The sequence below is a fragment of the Mastomys coucha genome, unplaced genomic scaffold, assembly GCF_008632895.1.
Source record: "Mastomys coucha isolate ucsf_1 unplaced genomic scaffold, UCSF_Mcou_1 pScaffold21, whole genome shotgun sequence".
NCBI classification, from domain to species: Eukaryota; Metazoa; Chordata; class Mammalia; order Rodentia; family Muridae; genus Mastomys; species Mastomys coucha.
Window position 1 is genome coordinate 97,737,462 of NW_022196904.1, and position 16,712 is coordinate 97,754,173.

General features: G+C 51.5%; 1 protein-coding gene across 1 annotated transcript in view; it reads left to right on the plus strand.

Annotated features, from left to right (window-relative positions):
- The first annotated feature begins 1,499 nt into the window (after window positions 1-1,499).
- The window catches only part of Tub (TUB bipartite transcription factor), a 22,761-nt gene continuing 7,548 nt past the window's right edge, over window positions 1,500-16,712 (plus strand). Inside the window, exons 1-7 of the mRNA XM_031384930.1 lie at window positions 1,500-1,790; window positions 10,699-10,750; window positions 11,107-11,269; window positions 12,955-13,098; window positions 14,313-14,480; window positions 15,418-15,536; window positions 16,360-16,576. Coding sequence (XP_031240790.1) covers window positions 1,753-1,790; window positions 10,699-10,750; window positions 11,107-11,269; window positions 12,955-13,098; window positions 14,313-14,480; window positions 15,418-15,536; window positions 16,360-16,576 — 901 coding nt within the window. The 5' untranslated portion in view covers window positions 1,500-1,752. The remainder of the gene's footprint in view (window positions 1,791-10,698; window positions 10,751-11,106; window positions 11,270-12,954; window positions 13,099-14,312; window positions 14,481-15,417; window positions 15,537-16,359; window positions 16,577-16,712) is intronic.

Genomic DNA, 16,712 nt, shown 5'->3' on the forward strand with positions numbered 1-16,712 from the left:
CCTGTCTGCTGCTCTGAGGGCCAGGCAGCAGCTTTGCACTGTACCCTCCGCTCCGGTGATTTTCTTTTTCTGGAGGTCCAATGTGACCATAACAGCCCTTAAGAGGTTGATAAATAATCAAAGTTAACAGTGTTTGGGGAGCTAAGATCTCCCTCTAGACAGAGGAGGATTTAAGAGTGAACACATGCATACGGCAGGCATGTACTACTGGGAAGCAGAGGGTGAAGAACGAGGCCTAGGAGCTAGTTAAGTGAATGCTGGCTTCACCAAGGACTACCTATGCAGCCTTGAGCATTGTGCTTGTTTTCTCTATGCTTCAGTTCCTCTTCTGAAAAAACAAACAAATAAAACAAAAAACAATATTAGTGCAGTTCGTAGGCCAGTCATTAATGAAGTTATTTAAATCTCACCCAACAAAGCCCCAAGTCCTGATAGCTGACCAAGCAGTCCATTTATCATTATTGTATTTGTTGTTTATGGAACAGACAAGGCTGAGAAGCTGGAATAAGCCCCAGGGGCAGATTCTGGCTTGGCTCCAGGGCAGTAAGATAGGACCCACCCTAAGCACGAGGATAGTTACCACACTCCTCCCAGTCCTGCCGGAGTATCTCTCCATGGAGGCTCTTCTGGCTGTCTGGTGCTGCAGAGCCTAAGGTACACTTGAGGAGTGCATAGCATCTGTGTTTGTTCATCAGTAGTCCCTTCCCTGATTCCCATCATGAGGTTCAGGCTGGTCTCTCAGCCTCCTACATTGCTGGGTACCCGGCCTCTCCCTGCTTCCAACTAGCCCTATTATGCATCTTATACCGTTCCTTCCCCTGCCTCTTATTAAATGTGGATCCTAGGCACAGTCAGGAACTCATCAGCACTCAAGGTTCAGAGGATCTTTCTTGAGGTTTTGCTGCCCTCTAAAAGGGCTTTGAGGGATGAGAGATCCTGGTTCAACTACAGCTCCAACACTTCCTTGCTCCTTGCTCTTCAGTCAAGCATTTCTCAGACTTCATTCTCTGGGAAGTAGGGATAAAATATTTGCTTCTCAAAGCTGTTGTGCTTGCTGATGCTCCAACTTTCTAAGGTCCTGGAGTGCAACAGTAAACAGAACTCCTCTCTTGGTTGTGGAGGCATAAATGGGAAGTGTCAGGTCCAAAAGAATGACCCAGGCAGAGGAAACACGTTTACTAAACTAAAGATCAGAAGGTTTGAAATGGGAAGCTGGAAGGAATCAGGGACTCAGTCAGTACTCAGATCAGAGGCTCCCTGAGTTGAGTCCAGAGTAATCTGAGATAGTCAAGGATTGAGGGATAGCCGAAAGAAAGAAACTGGGGCTAGATGACAGCATCCTTCCGGCAGAGAGTGGGCATCCCGCGCAGTCTGCATCCACGGGCCGGGGTGGGGTCTCCGTCGGGGCGGGGCCAGGGGCGGGGCGGTGGCTGCCACGCAGGGCTCAGCCTGGGGCGAAAGACTCGGCGCCTGCGGTGCGGACTGCCTCTCCCGCCTCCGGCGCGCTCCAGCCCGCGCGCTCCCGCGGCCCCGCACTCCCGCCGCTTCTCCCTCCGCGCTGCACCGCGCAGACATCCGCTCTGGGAGCCCGTGGCCGGGGCCCTGGCGTGCAGAGAGGGCCTCGGCGGGGCCCAGCGGTCGGGCCCGAGAGGATGCGGCCCGGGGCGGCCCGAGAGTTGAGCAGGGTCCCCGCGCTAGCCCGGAGCGGTCCCGGCCACCGGAGCCGCAGCCGCCGCCCCGCCCCCGGGAGACATGACTTCCAAGCCGCATTCCGACTGGATTCCCTACAGGTACGCGGACCCGGCTTCCTCGGCTCCGGGGCACGTTAAGATCCACCTTCCAATGCTGAGCGCGGTGGGGGGCAGGGCGGGAGAGCGCGGCCAGGGCACCCACCAACCCCCGAGTCGGGATGCAGCGTCGGTCGGGGCCATCTGGCCTGGAAGCAGGGCACTGCTCCCTCCGTATCCTTCCCATCACCGGGAGCGCGGGTTGGAGGTGCCGGGCTTTTCCATCCCAACTTTGAGGGCCTCAAAGCCACCTGCCCTATTCCACCCTCCTCTACATCCAAAGGTTCTGAAAAGATCTCTAGCCTTGTTGAGTCGGGTGGCACATGGAGAAAGGAACTGCTGTGAGCCAGCCGCCTCCTAGGCCCAGCACCCAGGACATGCGTCTGGATAGCTTGTGCGCACACATCCCTGCATCTTCACGCTTGCACACACAGAGCATCTGCGCGCTGGGCCAAATATGCCCCTGCTGTTCAGTTCACATCCTCAAAGCATGGATTCGCCGAGATGGTTAGAACCCAGGCCACATGGCAGCTTACATGGATCCATATATCTCAGTAGACCTTAATTTGGGGGCTGCACGGGTGCATACATTCAAATTTGTCCGTATAGGAATACACCATATTACCTACTCATAAGTACTACTCAGTACCTTTCAGAGATTCAGTAGTAACCTGCTTGTTAGGGCGATTAGCTCACAATACAGAGAGTTGCTTTCACCTGCTCACGTGCACTCAAGAGCACTGACCCACCTCCAGTTCCTGGATACTTGGTTGGGCAGACTTAAGTGAGGTCCCGGATTTTCTCGTGTGGGTGGTGGGGGAGGGGTGTTCTCCAGCCTCACACAGGTGCAGGCCTTTCTCCATCCACTCTACTCAATTCTATTACCAGGGAAAAGAGCTCATTGCCATAGCAGCGCCATATCCGTGGCCACTCATTGGCTCTCTAGTTGCCATGGGCTACCGGGCTGTCTCTCAAGCCTCCTGATGAGGCATGTGTGTAAAAAGGGTGCTGGACTGCTAAGACCCACTTTTTATTGCTGACCCAGGTGCACATTCGTTGGGTTACAGAATCAGACACTCAGGACCCACAGAGCTTAGGCAAGGAAGCTGAACCCAGTCACTGAAGGAAAGTGATTCTGACAGAGCCCTTCCAAAGAGATGGTCCAGATAGAACCCCAATTAGAAACCAGCTCGAACTGCCTGAAGCTTGTAAAAAGCGGGTCTTTCTACCAACAGGCACCTATCATAGGCCTGAGAATTCAGGAATTTTCTTGAGAATAATTACTGCCTCTGAGCTCAGCTTCTGTGGGGGTTTTTTGAGTTATTTTCTGTCTTTCCCACCAACACACACAGACACATGTAGACAGAGAGTCATACACAGGCCCCTGCAGATATGTGAGCCCACACCTCAGTCTCACATGGATAAGGGAGAAAACTCGAATTGGGAACTGGGGCCTGGGTTGTACTAACTCAGAAGACTATGTGCCCTTGACATATATCCAGGATGGGGGTGCAGAAAGTGTTAGAGCCATTCTGGTATTTTCTTGATTCATGTGTAGCCAGCCCTACAGAGTATCTCTGACCATTTGTCTGCCAGCAGAGATGGAAGGCAGTAGTGTCTATGGACTGAACAGACAACATTGCTGTGAAAGTACCTTCAAGGGGATCCGTTGTTGGGTAGTGGCCAGCCACAGGCCACACCACTGTGACTGGGGCAATAATGCTGTGCTTGGGTTTTGCAAAATGGAAGGCCTGGCTGGTTATGTTTGGGTCCCCTGATTCTACTAGGGACCCAAGGACTAAAGCAACTTGCAAAGCTTGCAGAGAAAAAAAAAAGTCTACCTCAAGCTAAGGAGGGTTTAGTCTGCTGCTGGGAAAAGAGACCTCTAGGAGGTAGGATTATCTTGGAGAAATCGGTTGCAAGTGCCCAGGGCATTGGTATCCTGAAATGGGTGATTGGCACTCAACCCAGCCCAAGCCTAACCACCACCCCCATTCTCCCTCCCACACTCAGCTGAGAGCACAGAATCCTGCCACCCTGGAAGCCTAGCCCTGAAAGCTTGGCACCCTGTGGCCCACCCAGCTTCCTTTCTCCATTCCTGTCACCTGCCTTCTGGCTCTGTACGGTAGGGAGAGTGGGGATTCAGCTGGGGGTGGGCTGTCATCAGAAGGCTCCTCCTCTGCCCTGTTCTGTCATTCTGGGCATGTACAGAGCCTGGAAAAGCACTGGGTTTAGGAATAGACTTCCTACTAGGGAAGACCTGTGCTGAGAGGCAATTCAAATGGCCCTTGGCATTACTAGGCTGTTGATTGCAGGCAAAGCCACAGGTCTGTCTGGCCTGGCGGCAGAAAATTAGGACAGAAGACAAAGCATATTTCTTGGCAGCTGGGCAGGGGGCAGCATGTGTACACGTGCTTTGACTAGCATGAGGTTTCCCTGACGCCACAGCAAATCAGACTGGACTGGGGGAGAGAGACTGACTTGTTAGTTTGTCTGAAAGGGTCTCTCTCTCTCTCTCTCTTCCTCTCTCTCTTTCAGTTGCATCCTGCATTCCCTGGGCTCAGCTCATTTTCCTCAAAGCAGTGATAGTTGGTGCTAATCTTCTTAGGGGTAATTTTGGCTCAGTTTCTAATGATCATGGATTAAGCTCACATTCTGACTTAAAAGGGAGCCATTCCATTTATAAAGATCAACAACTAGAGTCATTTTTTCCCATCTCTCATTACATGTATTCTTGAAGAGTATTAGATGCCTGTAATGTATGACTCTGCAGCTTTTTATAAGTTGTAGGTGGGTGGAGTTCCAAGGAAGGACTGTAGCTTCAGGCATGTAGGCTTGTGCAGTTGGTGGTTGTGTGTGTGTGTGTATGTGTGTGTATATGCCTGTGTAAGTTTATGTGTACCACGTGAATTCAGGAGCCCATGGGAGCCAGTAGAGGGCATGAGAGCCCATGGAACTGGAGTTACAGGCAGTTGTAAATTTGTTATGTGGGTGCTGGGAACTGAACTCAGGTTTTCTGCCAGAGCAGTAAGCACTTTTAAATGCAGAGCCTTCCCTTGAGACCCATCTTCAGTGTTCTTGCCTGCGGCACTCAGGGTTTCCTTCACCAGATCATGAATTCCTTGGGAGCAGGAACCTCATGTGATGCCTAGCCGAGCCTCCAGCACTACTCAGCGGAGAAAATGCTACCTCTATAGGTCAAAGTGCTGTCAAACTTCAGACAACTTTTAGGGATTCCTGGACTCCCTGTCCCATCACAGTGAGGCCTCCTGAACCCCTGAAAGGTACAGCTCCAGCCCGAGAGAATCTCAGGCTGTATGGCCCTCACAGGCCCTCACAAGCCCTCACAATTTCTTTTTTTCTATTATGTATGTATGTGTGTGTGTATGTATGTATGTATGTATGTATTCCTGCCAAACATCTTTCATCAACCAGTTGTGAATGAAAAGCTCTTCCTTGGGTTGAGTCTAAGCAACACTTTGGGTTTCCTGACCTTTTGGATCTTGTTAGCCCCCTGTTCCCCCACAAACACCTTCAGTTCTGCTGCCAGGTTTAGTCTCGGGTGCCTCATTTTGACAATCTCAAAGCAATTCCTTCTGGAAACTACAGATTTTTATTCTTTAACGATTACCAGCTGTGGTTACAGAAAGTCATTTGCATGGATGATTATTAGAGAACCCCATGGTACTTGCTTAAAAAGAACAAAATTGTTTCTGGAGCATGTCCTCCTTAGTTCTGAATTACCAAGCCAACGCCATGGCCACTAGCAGCTTTAATTTACCTAGTGTTTGGGAACCCCTGGCCAGAAAGGAGGCTGATGATGGTTCATCCTCAGAGGTGAGAGCTCCCCTCCATTTATGGAAGTGCCCCCATTTCCAACCATGAGCCAAGCAGCTGCTAAGCAGTGGGAGCCACGGATATGGACTTCCCTCATTCTGGCATTTGATACAGACTTGCCGCCTCATACTCTGAGTTGCTTGTCCTTATAGCCCATTGCTCGGGTTCCTAGGTTGAGAGCAGCTTCTGCTGTGACTGAGGGGAGGAATGATGTAGATAAAAAGGGTTTACAGGTTGTAAAGTGGGCTTGGATACAGATGGCTGGGTCTTGTCTCTCTGTCCCCTGGGCCAGGGCCTGAGGGCCTGTGCCTCTGATAGTAACAGTGGATTAGCTGGAGGTTACAAAGTGGAATACAAAATGTAGAGAAGGATGGAAACAGGTTTCCTAATAATAGTGGTCATACTGGGCTTTCCCAGCCCACAGTAGAAGTCCCTAGACTGATCCCTCCAGAGGTGTAAGTAGCTGTAGATAGCTTGACTTTATGGGAGTTGAAGTTGCCGCCTTTTTGATCCTGGGTAGAACAGCCAGACTGGGGGGATTCTGACTGGAGCCATGACTGGAACATTCTTTGGCCTTCTAGGTCTGGCTGCCAGTAGGAGGTGACCATAATGAAGGAGCCGCCAGGGTCAGCTGGGAGACCCATCCATCAGTGTCCTGTCTCCATCTGAGCCTCCTGGCGGGGCTGCAGCTGGCAGCCTGGGCTTGGCAGTGATTCCATAATTGGAACCAGCGTCATTAAAAAGCCATTAATGTCTCCTTGAATGGTTATCATTTAGTGCAGCCTAGAATGGTGCCCATCAGAGAGGCAGGCCTGGGAGGTGTTGTGAGAAAGACAAACCCCAGGAATGGTGCCACAGTGGAGCCGAAGAGGCAGGGCTAGGTGGGTGGGGGCAGGGAGGGAGCTTTGGGTTCTGCTCCCCCTTGAGACAACTGTCGTTCTTGTCACTGTTCCCCAGTACTCACTGCTGTGCTAGGGATTCTTTTGTTATTCACCAGGGAGCTTGTCTGTACCCAGATGCTTGGTCCTTATTAGAATACCCTTCCAGTACAAGCTTGGCACTGCCCTGCCATTGTGATCTTCCCAGTATCCACACAGCTCTCCTAGAAATCTGGCTTTCTCTGCGTTAAGTGGATGGGTTCTTATAGGACCTCCTCCAAGCATTTTGCTGGCCCTAGAGGGGGCCATTCCTCACAGTCACACCACCGCCACGGGCCATTCCTTTTGAACATACCTGACTCCAGTGAAGTGGTGGGTGGCTCTTTGGGCCCTTCTGTATAGTGACTTCTAGAGTCTCTCAGACACTGTTGTTCCCTTGTGTCACCTTTCTCTGAAAGCCACAGTTAAGTTCCTGTTTACAGATTCAAGGAGAAGGACCACCAACCCAAACCGTGGCCGAATTAGTTAAAGCAAGCTTTATTCGTGTACACAGGCTGGCTCTCCTTAAGGCAGGGTTCAAGGGATCGGCATTGGATGGAGAGAAGCTAAGGTTTTTAGAGCTCGGGAGTAGGGAGTTTCCAAATGGGGGATTCGGTGGGCAAATCAGTGGGGGAAATCACAGAGGCAAGACGTAAGCATAAGCAGGTGGCCATAACAACCTTCTGTAACAAAGGCATGGTGGCATGGTGGTAATAATGAGGTGGTTATAACAACCTCTGAAACAAAGGCGTTTGTAGTTAAGGTTACTGGTGGGGGATAGCCCAGTCCTTGAGAAACAGACTTCGTCAGAAACAGGGATGAATCTAGCTTGTCTTTAATATAAGATGGCCCAAGATGGAGACAAGCTTGTTTACCACTACCTGTATCTTAGCTGCTAGCCAATGGTTCTAAAACCTGTGGCTCGGTGTCCCTCTTCCCAACCAGGGAATGTGGAGACAGTGGGAAAGGAAGGACTGTGCTCGTGGAAAACAGCCTGTGACCCCAGATACAACTGTATGGAAAGGCCAAGCTTGTGTGACAGTTCCTGTGGCAGGAAAGCAGCTCCCTGCGTGGCACCGCGCAGGAGATCACCACTTCCAGAAACATCTTTTGTTACCAAGCTGCCCCGGGAGCCTCTCTTTCAGGAGTCCTTTTCTTAGATTTCTCTAGAACTTTGTCATTGGCATTGAGGAAGGCATATTCTTTGTTATGCTTAGCCAAGACCAAGTACCTGGAATGATACCAGGTGGCTGCCTCTGACCCCAGCACTGTGCTTGGAAAGAATGTAAGATACTAGCAAAAGGTAAATATCCTCTCGCACCGGCACAGAGGTGAATACTGACCTGTAGAGATCACACAGGGACTTCTGAGGCCAGATTACCAGCACACAGATGCCAGGATCAGAGGCTGCCAGGCCCAACCAGAGCATCTCTGGATCAGCTCCTGTCAAAAGGGGGTCGCTGGATAGAGTGAGCATTTCTCACGAGTATTCTAGAGACAGTGTGCGCCGCTGTGGACCTTGGCGGTCAGGGAGGCTTGGGCATCAGTTGCCGGGAGGGCTCTATCCTTGTGTCACTGATGTAAGTAGTAGAGTGGTGGGAAGCTGTGGCCTCCCAGGTCTTTCGAGGCCCTTGGTGTCTTGATTTTTCTGGCATTTCTGCTCTTTCTAGAGACCCATCTCTAGAGGTTCTACAACACAGGGTCAGTGTGCCTTCCATAGCAAGTTCAGCCACAACAAAGTTTTAGGCAGCTTGCTGAAGGCTTGGGTCCTGGTAATGCATCTGGGAGCACCGGATCCAGCCACGCTCTTGGGAAGACTGAAGCTTAGAGGCTTGTCTTTGAGCTGTTCTCTTCTGTCTCCTGGCAGCTGAGAGTTTCGGTAAATGAGGCCATTTTGTACACAGTCCTACATCACAGTTGTGGCTCCTCAGATCAAACCAGGGGTGCCAAGAGAAGGCCTTCTACCCAGGTGTCAAGTATTTGGGAGAGCCATCAGGTAAAATGGTGCACAGTAGTCCTGGGTGACTAGGAAGGCAAGTAGCAACGGGTAACCAGCTCCACAAGTAGTTTAAGGGACATATCAGTTCAGCTGTCAGAAGGCACGCGGGGCTTCATCTCAGTTTTGCATGATTTTTTTTTTTTTTTTTGGTTTTTCGAGACAGGGTTTCTCTGTGTAGCCCTGGCTATCCTGAAACTCACTCTGTAGATTAGGCTGGCCTCAAACTCAGAAATCCGCCTGCCTCTGCCTCCCAAGTACTGGGATTAAAGGCGTGTGCCACCACCACCCGGCAGTTTTGCATGATTTTGACCTTGTCTTTTTCAGTCTGTCTTAGTTAGGGTTTCCATTGCTGCTAAGAGACGCCATGACCAAGGCCACTCTTATAAAGGACAACATTTAACTGTGTCTGGCTTACAGGTTCAGAGGTTCAGTTCATTGTCATCAAGGCAGGAAACATGGCAGCGTCCAGGCAGGCGTGGCACTTGAGCAGCTGAGAGTTCTACATCTTGTTCAGAAGGCAATGAGGAGAAGACTGTCTTGCAGGCAGCTAGGAGGAAGGTCTCAAAGCCCACCTCCACAGTGATACACTTTCTCTAACAAGGCCACACCTCCTAGTAGTGACATTTCCCGGGCCAAGGATATTTAAACCATCCACATACATACCGAACTCACCTTTACACAATCGGGCCTACTTTTTTTGGTTTTTCGAGACAGGGTTTCTCTGTCCTGGAACTCACTCTGTAGACCAGGCTGGCCTCAAACTCAGAAGTCTGCCTGCCTCTGCCTCCCAAGTGCTGGGATGAAAGGTGTGCGCCACCACCATCCGGCTGAACACTGGTGTTCTGTACACTCTTGTGCACATACATGGAAGCCATCCATATACTTCCTTACAGCCCCCTCAAACCCTGTGCACTCATGCCCACTTGAGCATGTCCCTGCCTGCTGGGTCTGGTTCAGCTGTCTCCAGCATAGAACTGTGAGAAGCAGCCTGGGGCTTCTGGAACTCTGTGCCTCAGGTTCCACGGCCACTCCCAGCAACATCCTGAGTTGGTGTTGCCTAGAATTTGGGCTTGAAGTGTCTTGATCTAGCAAGAAAGCTAAGCGACTTAAACTGCCAGTTCCCTGTTACACATTCTGCCTTCTTTAAGAGGCAGGGACAGCCTGCGTGAAAAGAGGCTGCCTGACCTAAGACTGGTGGGACTCAAGGATCTGATGCCCTTGGTACCACCTCTGCTGTACCTGCCAGTGGTCAGGCAAGGGCTAATAGCCACCTGCTGGGCCCTGAAGTTATTCTTACCTAGCCCTGGCCTTGTCCTGGGGAAACTGGATAGCATTTTAGCCTCTCCAAATGAGGATGCTATGTCCTCTTTAGGGAAGCAGAGGCTGCTTCAGTACCTCCCCTATCTTTGCCTGGGTGCCAGGAATTTAGGATGGGGGAATGGTTTGCCCCAGAGGACCCAGCTTTTTCCAAAAAGGATGGAAAGGCAGAAGAATCCAATGAGATGAAGGTAGTGAACTGGCAGAGACGAGTCCTGGCATGAAGGCCAGCCTTCTTGGGATTGGCTAGTAGTGACTGATGCCCCAGCTTAAGCTCTTCGGGTTGTCAGTTAGGCCTGGCCATGCTCAGGAATCTGAAAGGGTTTCATCCTGTTCTTACCCAGGCCCAGGCTAGCTCAGAAGTTTTCAGGATCATGGAGGAGGAGAAGCTTCTAATAGGGCAAAAAGATGGCTTGGCTCTTTGTTTTCTGTTTTGTTTTGTTTTTAGTTTTGATGTTTTGTTTTAAGACAGGGTCTCATGCAGTCCAGCCTGACCTTGAACTCCTGTGCTTCTGTTTCCGTCTCCCTGGGGCTGGGAATATAGAAATGATGCACCACACCCAGTCTTGAAGGCTTTGTTTTATTTGTGCCAGGGAATCAGCCCAGGGCCTTCTGCATGCTAGACAAGTGCTCTATCTACCACTGACTGACACCCATCCCTTCTTGTCTTGAATTAGCTCCTAGATATGACCGTTCCTAGATATGACCACCTCCATTTTTCTCCCTTTACCACATGAATTCACTGGGAACCATGATAAGAGTTTGAAAGATGGGGCTGGGTTCTGGACTACCTCCTGGAGCCTTACTGGGCAGCCCTGAATGCTTTTTTATCCCTCTACAGTGTCCTAGATGATGAGGGCAGCAACCTGAGGCAGCAGAAGCTCGACCGGCAGGTAAGTGAGGCTGGGGCTGATGGGAAGGCAGAATCGCAGCTGGGATGTGAGGAGCAGTGAGTCCCTCTCCCTTGGATGACCCTGTCCGATGGGGTAGAGAGTGAACCCTCCTCTCCTTTACCTGGTCTGTGTTATATTAACCCCACCCAGTCCTTGCCTCTTCTCCCAGGCTGACAGCTAGTCTGAAGATGCTAATGACATGAGTCCTGACCCAGACAGGGCTAGAGACCCTAATACAACTCCTGGAACCCAGCCTTGTGATCAGGGTGCTCCTTTTGGCCCTACTGTGGGAATCCCTTCCTCCTAGAGGAGGTAGTGGGCCAGTCCACCTGTGTGCCTACCCTGTGCCTCTGTAGCGGGCCCTATTGGAGCAGAAGCAGAAGAAGAAGCGCCAAGAACCCTTGATGGTACAGGCCAATGCTGATGGGCGGCCCCGGAGCCGGCGTGCCCGGCAGTCAGAGGAGCAAGCCCCCCTGGTGGAGTCCTACCTCAGCAGCAGTGGCAGCACCAGCTACCAAGGTACACACACTCTGTCTCTGCCTCACAGCCAGCCAGCTTAAGGAATCCCCTTAATGGGGCACCATACCCTGGGAACCTGGGATGCTAAGGGACTGGGTGGGGCTTAAGGACTCATCTCGTAGGGTTTGTCCAGGCAAATGTTGTACCTGGTTTTGACTGAGTGAGGTTGGCAGAAAAACATCCTTAGCCTTGGAATCCTGTTTATGTTCAGATTGCCACCTCCTGAGCCAGGCGTTTACAGTGATAGATCAGGGAGCTCCAAAGTCCAGGTACCTGACCTGACGTGTGTTCCTGAGATCCTGCACCCACCAGCATTCTCTCCTGAGAGTCTTTCCCCTCCTGCCTTACATAAGTCTTCCTGCATTAAATTGCCCAGGAGCTCCTGGGACACCTGCGTCCTTCCTCTCTGAGCTCTTGCATACTCAGAATGTTTAGCTTCTGACCTGTAGGTCGATGTTTCCAGCTGAGGACTCCTTCACTTACACGTACACGTACACTAACAGTTTTCAGCAGAGCCTAATCTATGGAAATTCATCTACCCAGGTGTGGTTCTTTTGCACCTGGGTGTCCAGGATTTTCTCCTCCTTAGGTTTGGTGTCACTAGGTTTGTGTGAGAGAGAAAAAGAGAGAGGGCAGGAGACAGGAGAGAGATGGTTTTTGCTGCCCTCTGCTGGCTCTTGGTGTTAATGCAGGGGCTCACTCCCAGAAGAGGTAAGGAAGGGTCTGACATCAGAACTGATACTCTCCAGAGATGTTTGACCTGTTGGATACACAACCATGAATCTCCTGTGGCTGTGGGTGCTGAGTGAGCATTCAGGTGTGGTCTCCGTTCCCATGGAGCTTCTGGTCTAGGTGGGAGAGAATGTCCACAGGTAGTTACAGTTATAAACAGGCCATGTGAGGAGAGTAGGGTCCTGGCTGCCGCTGGAGTCCCAGGAAATCTGAAGTAAGAATCAGTCAGATGGGAAGGACAGTGCAGGCGAGGACCCCATAACATGGAAGGAGTGTGGTTCATACAGGGGACTAGGTCAGCCTGGTGCAGCTGGATGCATGCTGGGTGGCAGAGTGTGGTGAGGTTGAGCGAGGAAATGGGGAAGCCTACCAGGAGGGAGGCTGCTGGTCTTATGAGCTTTCAGAAACTGTTCATAGATTTTGAGCAGATTGGGGTGTTACTGTGGAGAACATGGAGGGCACCAGCTGTGCTTTTCCTATATTTTCCTGTTGGTGTACCCAGCTCTCTGTTTTACAGAGCCCTCCCTCCCTCACAATGGATCCCATGAGCTTAGCACCCAAGGCTTCAGCAGCCTTTCTGGAGTGCCTGTCTTGGCTGCAGTCTCTTTCAGAAGACATAGGCTTTGTTTCCTTCCCATCCTCCATGGCACATCCTCACCACACCACACACACACACACACACACACGCACACACGCACACACGCACATGCACGCACACACACTGTACATACCCAGGCTCAGAACAGTTGGTGGACCCAGAGCTTTGGTTCCTAGCTGTCAACTTCAATATCGTGGACAGAGGGCCTGCCCTTGATCGTTGTCTGGTTGAGATGGCCAGGTTGATACTGTGGGTGAAGAGCCACACGAGGGGAGCGGTGGGAACTGTGGTCAAGTGGGAGCTCTGATCTCACCCAACACCCATTCTTTTCTTTCTTGGGTTCTCTCCTGAGCAGTTCAGGAGGCCGATTCGCTTGCCAATGTACAGCTGGGAGCCACCCACCCACCAGCACCAGCCTCAGCCAAGAAAACCAAGGGAGCAGCTGCATCCGGGGGCCAGGGTGGGGCCCCTAGGAAGGAGAAGAAGGGAAAGCATAAAGGTTAGTTAGCCTGACTTCTCCTCACACCTCCCAGAGGCTTGACCTCACGGGAGGTGGGGGGCCCATAGGGGGCAGAGTTTATCCCCCTGACTTCAAGGTGGTATAGTATAAGCAATCCTATTGACTGTGACCCCAGGGTGCCCATCAGTGGGCCTTGTCTAGTTCATGAGTACCTTGGCTACTTTGTGGGTGTGGAAGTCCTCACTAAACTGCCAGGAAGTGAAGTATAGCTGAGCTATGGCTCAGGACCCCCCCCCTTTTTCCTCTCAGCCTACCCCAGCCTGAGCTCCATCCAGCTAGTCTCCATCCCAGAGGCTCTCTTTGGCAGAAGCTCTCTGCTTCCCAGCATTTGCTGACAGCTCTTCTCCCAGCTTCCTCTCCTGTCCCCAGGACTCTCAGACCCACCGACCAGTATGTTCCCTCTGCTCCTCAGTCTAACAGATTCCCAGAGATCAATGACAGTGACGGTGTCCACTTCCCTGAGTCCTGTTTCCTGGCTACTGTTTCTTCAGTCCTTGTTCATAGCCATTGATTTCTAGGCTACTGTGTCATAGTTAGACAGTGGGGTATCAGGATTCCTGGGCTTCGGGTGCTGGCTATAACATTCAGCAAAGCTCAGCCAGGCAGAGAGGCTGCCACCTATGGGCCAGGTCTTGTTTCTGCTACTAAAGCTGTGGCCCCTTGGGCAGGCAATGTAAAGAAGCCAGGCTCTGTAAGATGATGACAGGGCACATGGGATTGGGAGAACATGTGCTTGGGAAGGTGACTATGTGTCAACTACAGTCTTTGAGGGAGGGCTCCTATTTTTAATGAGGTATGTGAGCGTACTGTACGCATGAGAGTGTGTAAAGAGAACACCAGCATGTGCAATGTGTAACTGGCTGTGTCCAGGAAAGACTGCTGCCTTCAACTATGGTTTGGATTGATCTTGTTTTCTGTCTTGTTCTTTCCACTGTTCAGTTGATTTTTGTAGATAGTTGCTGTCTGTCTTAAGGATGTGGAGTATTTCCAACCAACCCTTGGCAGTTATCTGGGGGGAAGAATGGAGGAAACGAAGCCAATGCCCTTTTACAGTTTACCAATTATTAACAGGATGACAGCAGTCATTAGGTTTTACAGAGGGTCCTGTCATCCATCCCTTCCCCTTCACGGTCACCTGAGAATCCAGGCTTCCTTCTCCCTCTGGATGTAACTCAGGAGTATCTGGCCTGCAGGCACCAGCGGGCCAGCAACTCTGGCAGAAGACAAGTCTGAGGCCCAAGGCCCAGTGCAGATCCTGACTGTGGGACAGTCAGACCACGACAAGGATGCGGGGGAGACAGCAGCCGGCGGGGGCGCACAGCCCAGTGGGCAGGACCTCCGTGCCACGATGCAGAGGAAGGGTGAGCCCCATGGGGGCCCAGCTGGGACCAAAGCTCAGTCCCAGGTTCTCTTCTCCAGGAACACAGCCTCCTTATGTTTGGTCCACCCTTCCCTGGATGTGGGGGAGGAGCATTCTTGGAATCAGATGAGAAATTTGGGGCCAGGACCTCTGATAAGGCCAAGTCAAGAGAAAGAAGTATGAGCTGGGGTAGCCTGCCAGCAGCCTAACCTCTCTTTAGTTGCCAGGCGGGCCAGGTTTACATGGAGATTTCTTTTTCCTTTTGCCCTTTGAAAGAAACTGTCTACTCGTCTGATGGGAAGCAGGGCAGGTCTTTCCTGTAAACTCACTGCCCAGTTTCTCTGTCATGAGCCCTAACTCTAGGGAATCCTGGCTATAGTCTTGCAGGTCCACACCCATTATAAGGAACCTACCAAAAGACCGTTTCATGAGGAAAGAACTTTAAGGCCACTTAGAGTGGCATTCTGGGTCAGGCAGGACAACTGGGACAAAGCTGGGGAAAGCAGAGTCAGCCCCACCCACAGACTGTGCAAGGGCATCAGGGAACGGAGGCAGAGTCTGTGGCCTCTGCCATCCATGGCCTTTAGTCAGAAGTAGAGCTCTCCTGTGCAGGTTCAGCTTAGCTTAGGCGTTGAGACGTGAGAGACAGGAATGATGTAACTGCAAGTGAGGAAGAGGTATAAGGCAGGGGCTGAGCTGAAATTGGGTGGCGGGGATGTATCCCTAGGAGAATTGTGACGAGCCCCAGTTCATGTGTCCTTGTATGTGTCTGGATGAGTGGGAGTAGTCACAGCTATGTGAGGGTATGCGCAGACGGCCCTGTGAGTGTTTGGATTTGGTGAGTGGGTGGCAGAATGTGCATCTACATGGGATCACCTGCATCCTCACTATAAAACCCGTTGGTTTGCTCATCCCTGCCTGTTCTCTGCTCACCATAGGCATTTCCAGCAGCATGAGCTTTGATGAGGAAGAGGATGAGGAGGAAAACAGCTCTAGCTCCTCCCAGCTAAACAGCAACACCCGTCCTAGTTCTGCCACTAGCAGAAAGTCCATCAGGGTGAGTGAGGAGGGCCTTCATCCCCTCTGGGTGCTGCTGTCCCTCAGTAGTTAGCTCTGCCTGTGAGCGGCATTCTGTTTTCTTTTCTGTTGTGATAAAACACTGACCAGAAGCAACTTGGAGAGGAAAGGGTTCCTTGGCTTACAATGTCAGGTCACAGTCCATCATCAAGGGAGCTCAAGCAGAACCTATGTAGGAACATTGCTTGCTGGCTCACTTCCAAGTTCATGCTGTTAGCTTTCTTATTCAGCCTGACCCCACCTACCTAAGGATGGTGCCACCCACAGTGGGCTTGGCCCTCTCACATCAAGACCATCCATCATAAACATGGTCACAGGCCAGTTTGATCTGGGCATGCACCCCTTTTGGCAGCGTGGCCCCCTTGCCCTCCTAGCTCTGCTATGTCGAGTCAATAAACTAAGACATGAGGTAGTTCGTGTATGTGACACCATAAGGTGCCGGTTTTCCTTGGGCTTGGTGTCTATGTGAAGCTCATCTAGCTGGGTTCTTCTGCTTCTCTGCCGTACTTCCTGTCTCTTCAGCAAGGTCAAGGGGCTAGGGTATGGGAAGAGCTGGCCTTGGGCAGGATGACCTCCTGAGAACCTGCCCTTATCCCTACCTCCACCTCAGGAACCACTGAGGAAAGGGATAGGCTAGAAGATAGCTGTCGACCCTGGAGCAGGATGGCCACATCCACATCCCAGGGATGCTGACCTGATCCTCTCCTTCCCCTCACTGAATCAGGACGCAGACTTTCATCCTAGACCATCAATCGCAAGCATAGTGTCCTTTTGATTTAGGTTTCTACTCTCCCTCTCCATAGGAGGCAGCTTCAGCCCCCAGCCCAGCAGCCCCAGAGCCACCAGTGGATATTGAGGTCCAGGATCTAGAGGAGTTTGCACTGAGACCAGCCCCTCAAGGGATCACCATCAAATGCCGAATCACTCGGGACAAGAAGGGGATGGACCGGGGCATGTACCCTACCTACTTTCTGCACCTAGACCGTGAGGATAGCAAGAAGGTGAGGCTCCTCTGGGCATGTATTTTCAGTTTGAAGGCCTAAAGACTGGAATATGAGGGAAGCTCAGTTCTGAGAATGACCTCTTGGTTCTCCAGAGAAGTAAGCATTTTGTGTGGACTTAGGGGCTTGCCAGTGCTTGTGTGTGTGTGTGTGTG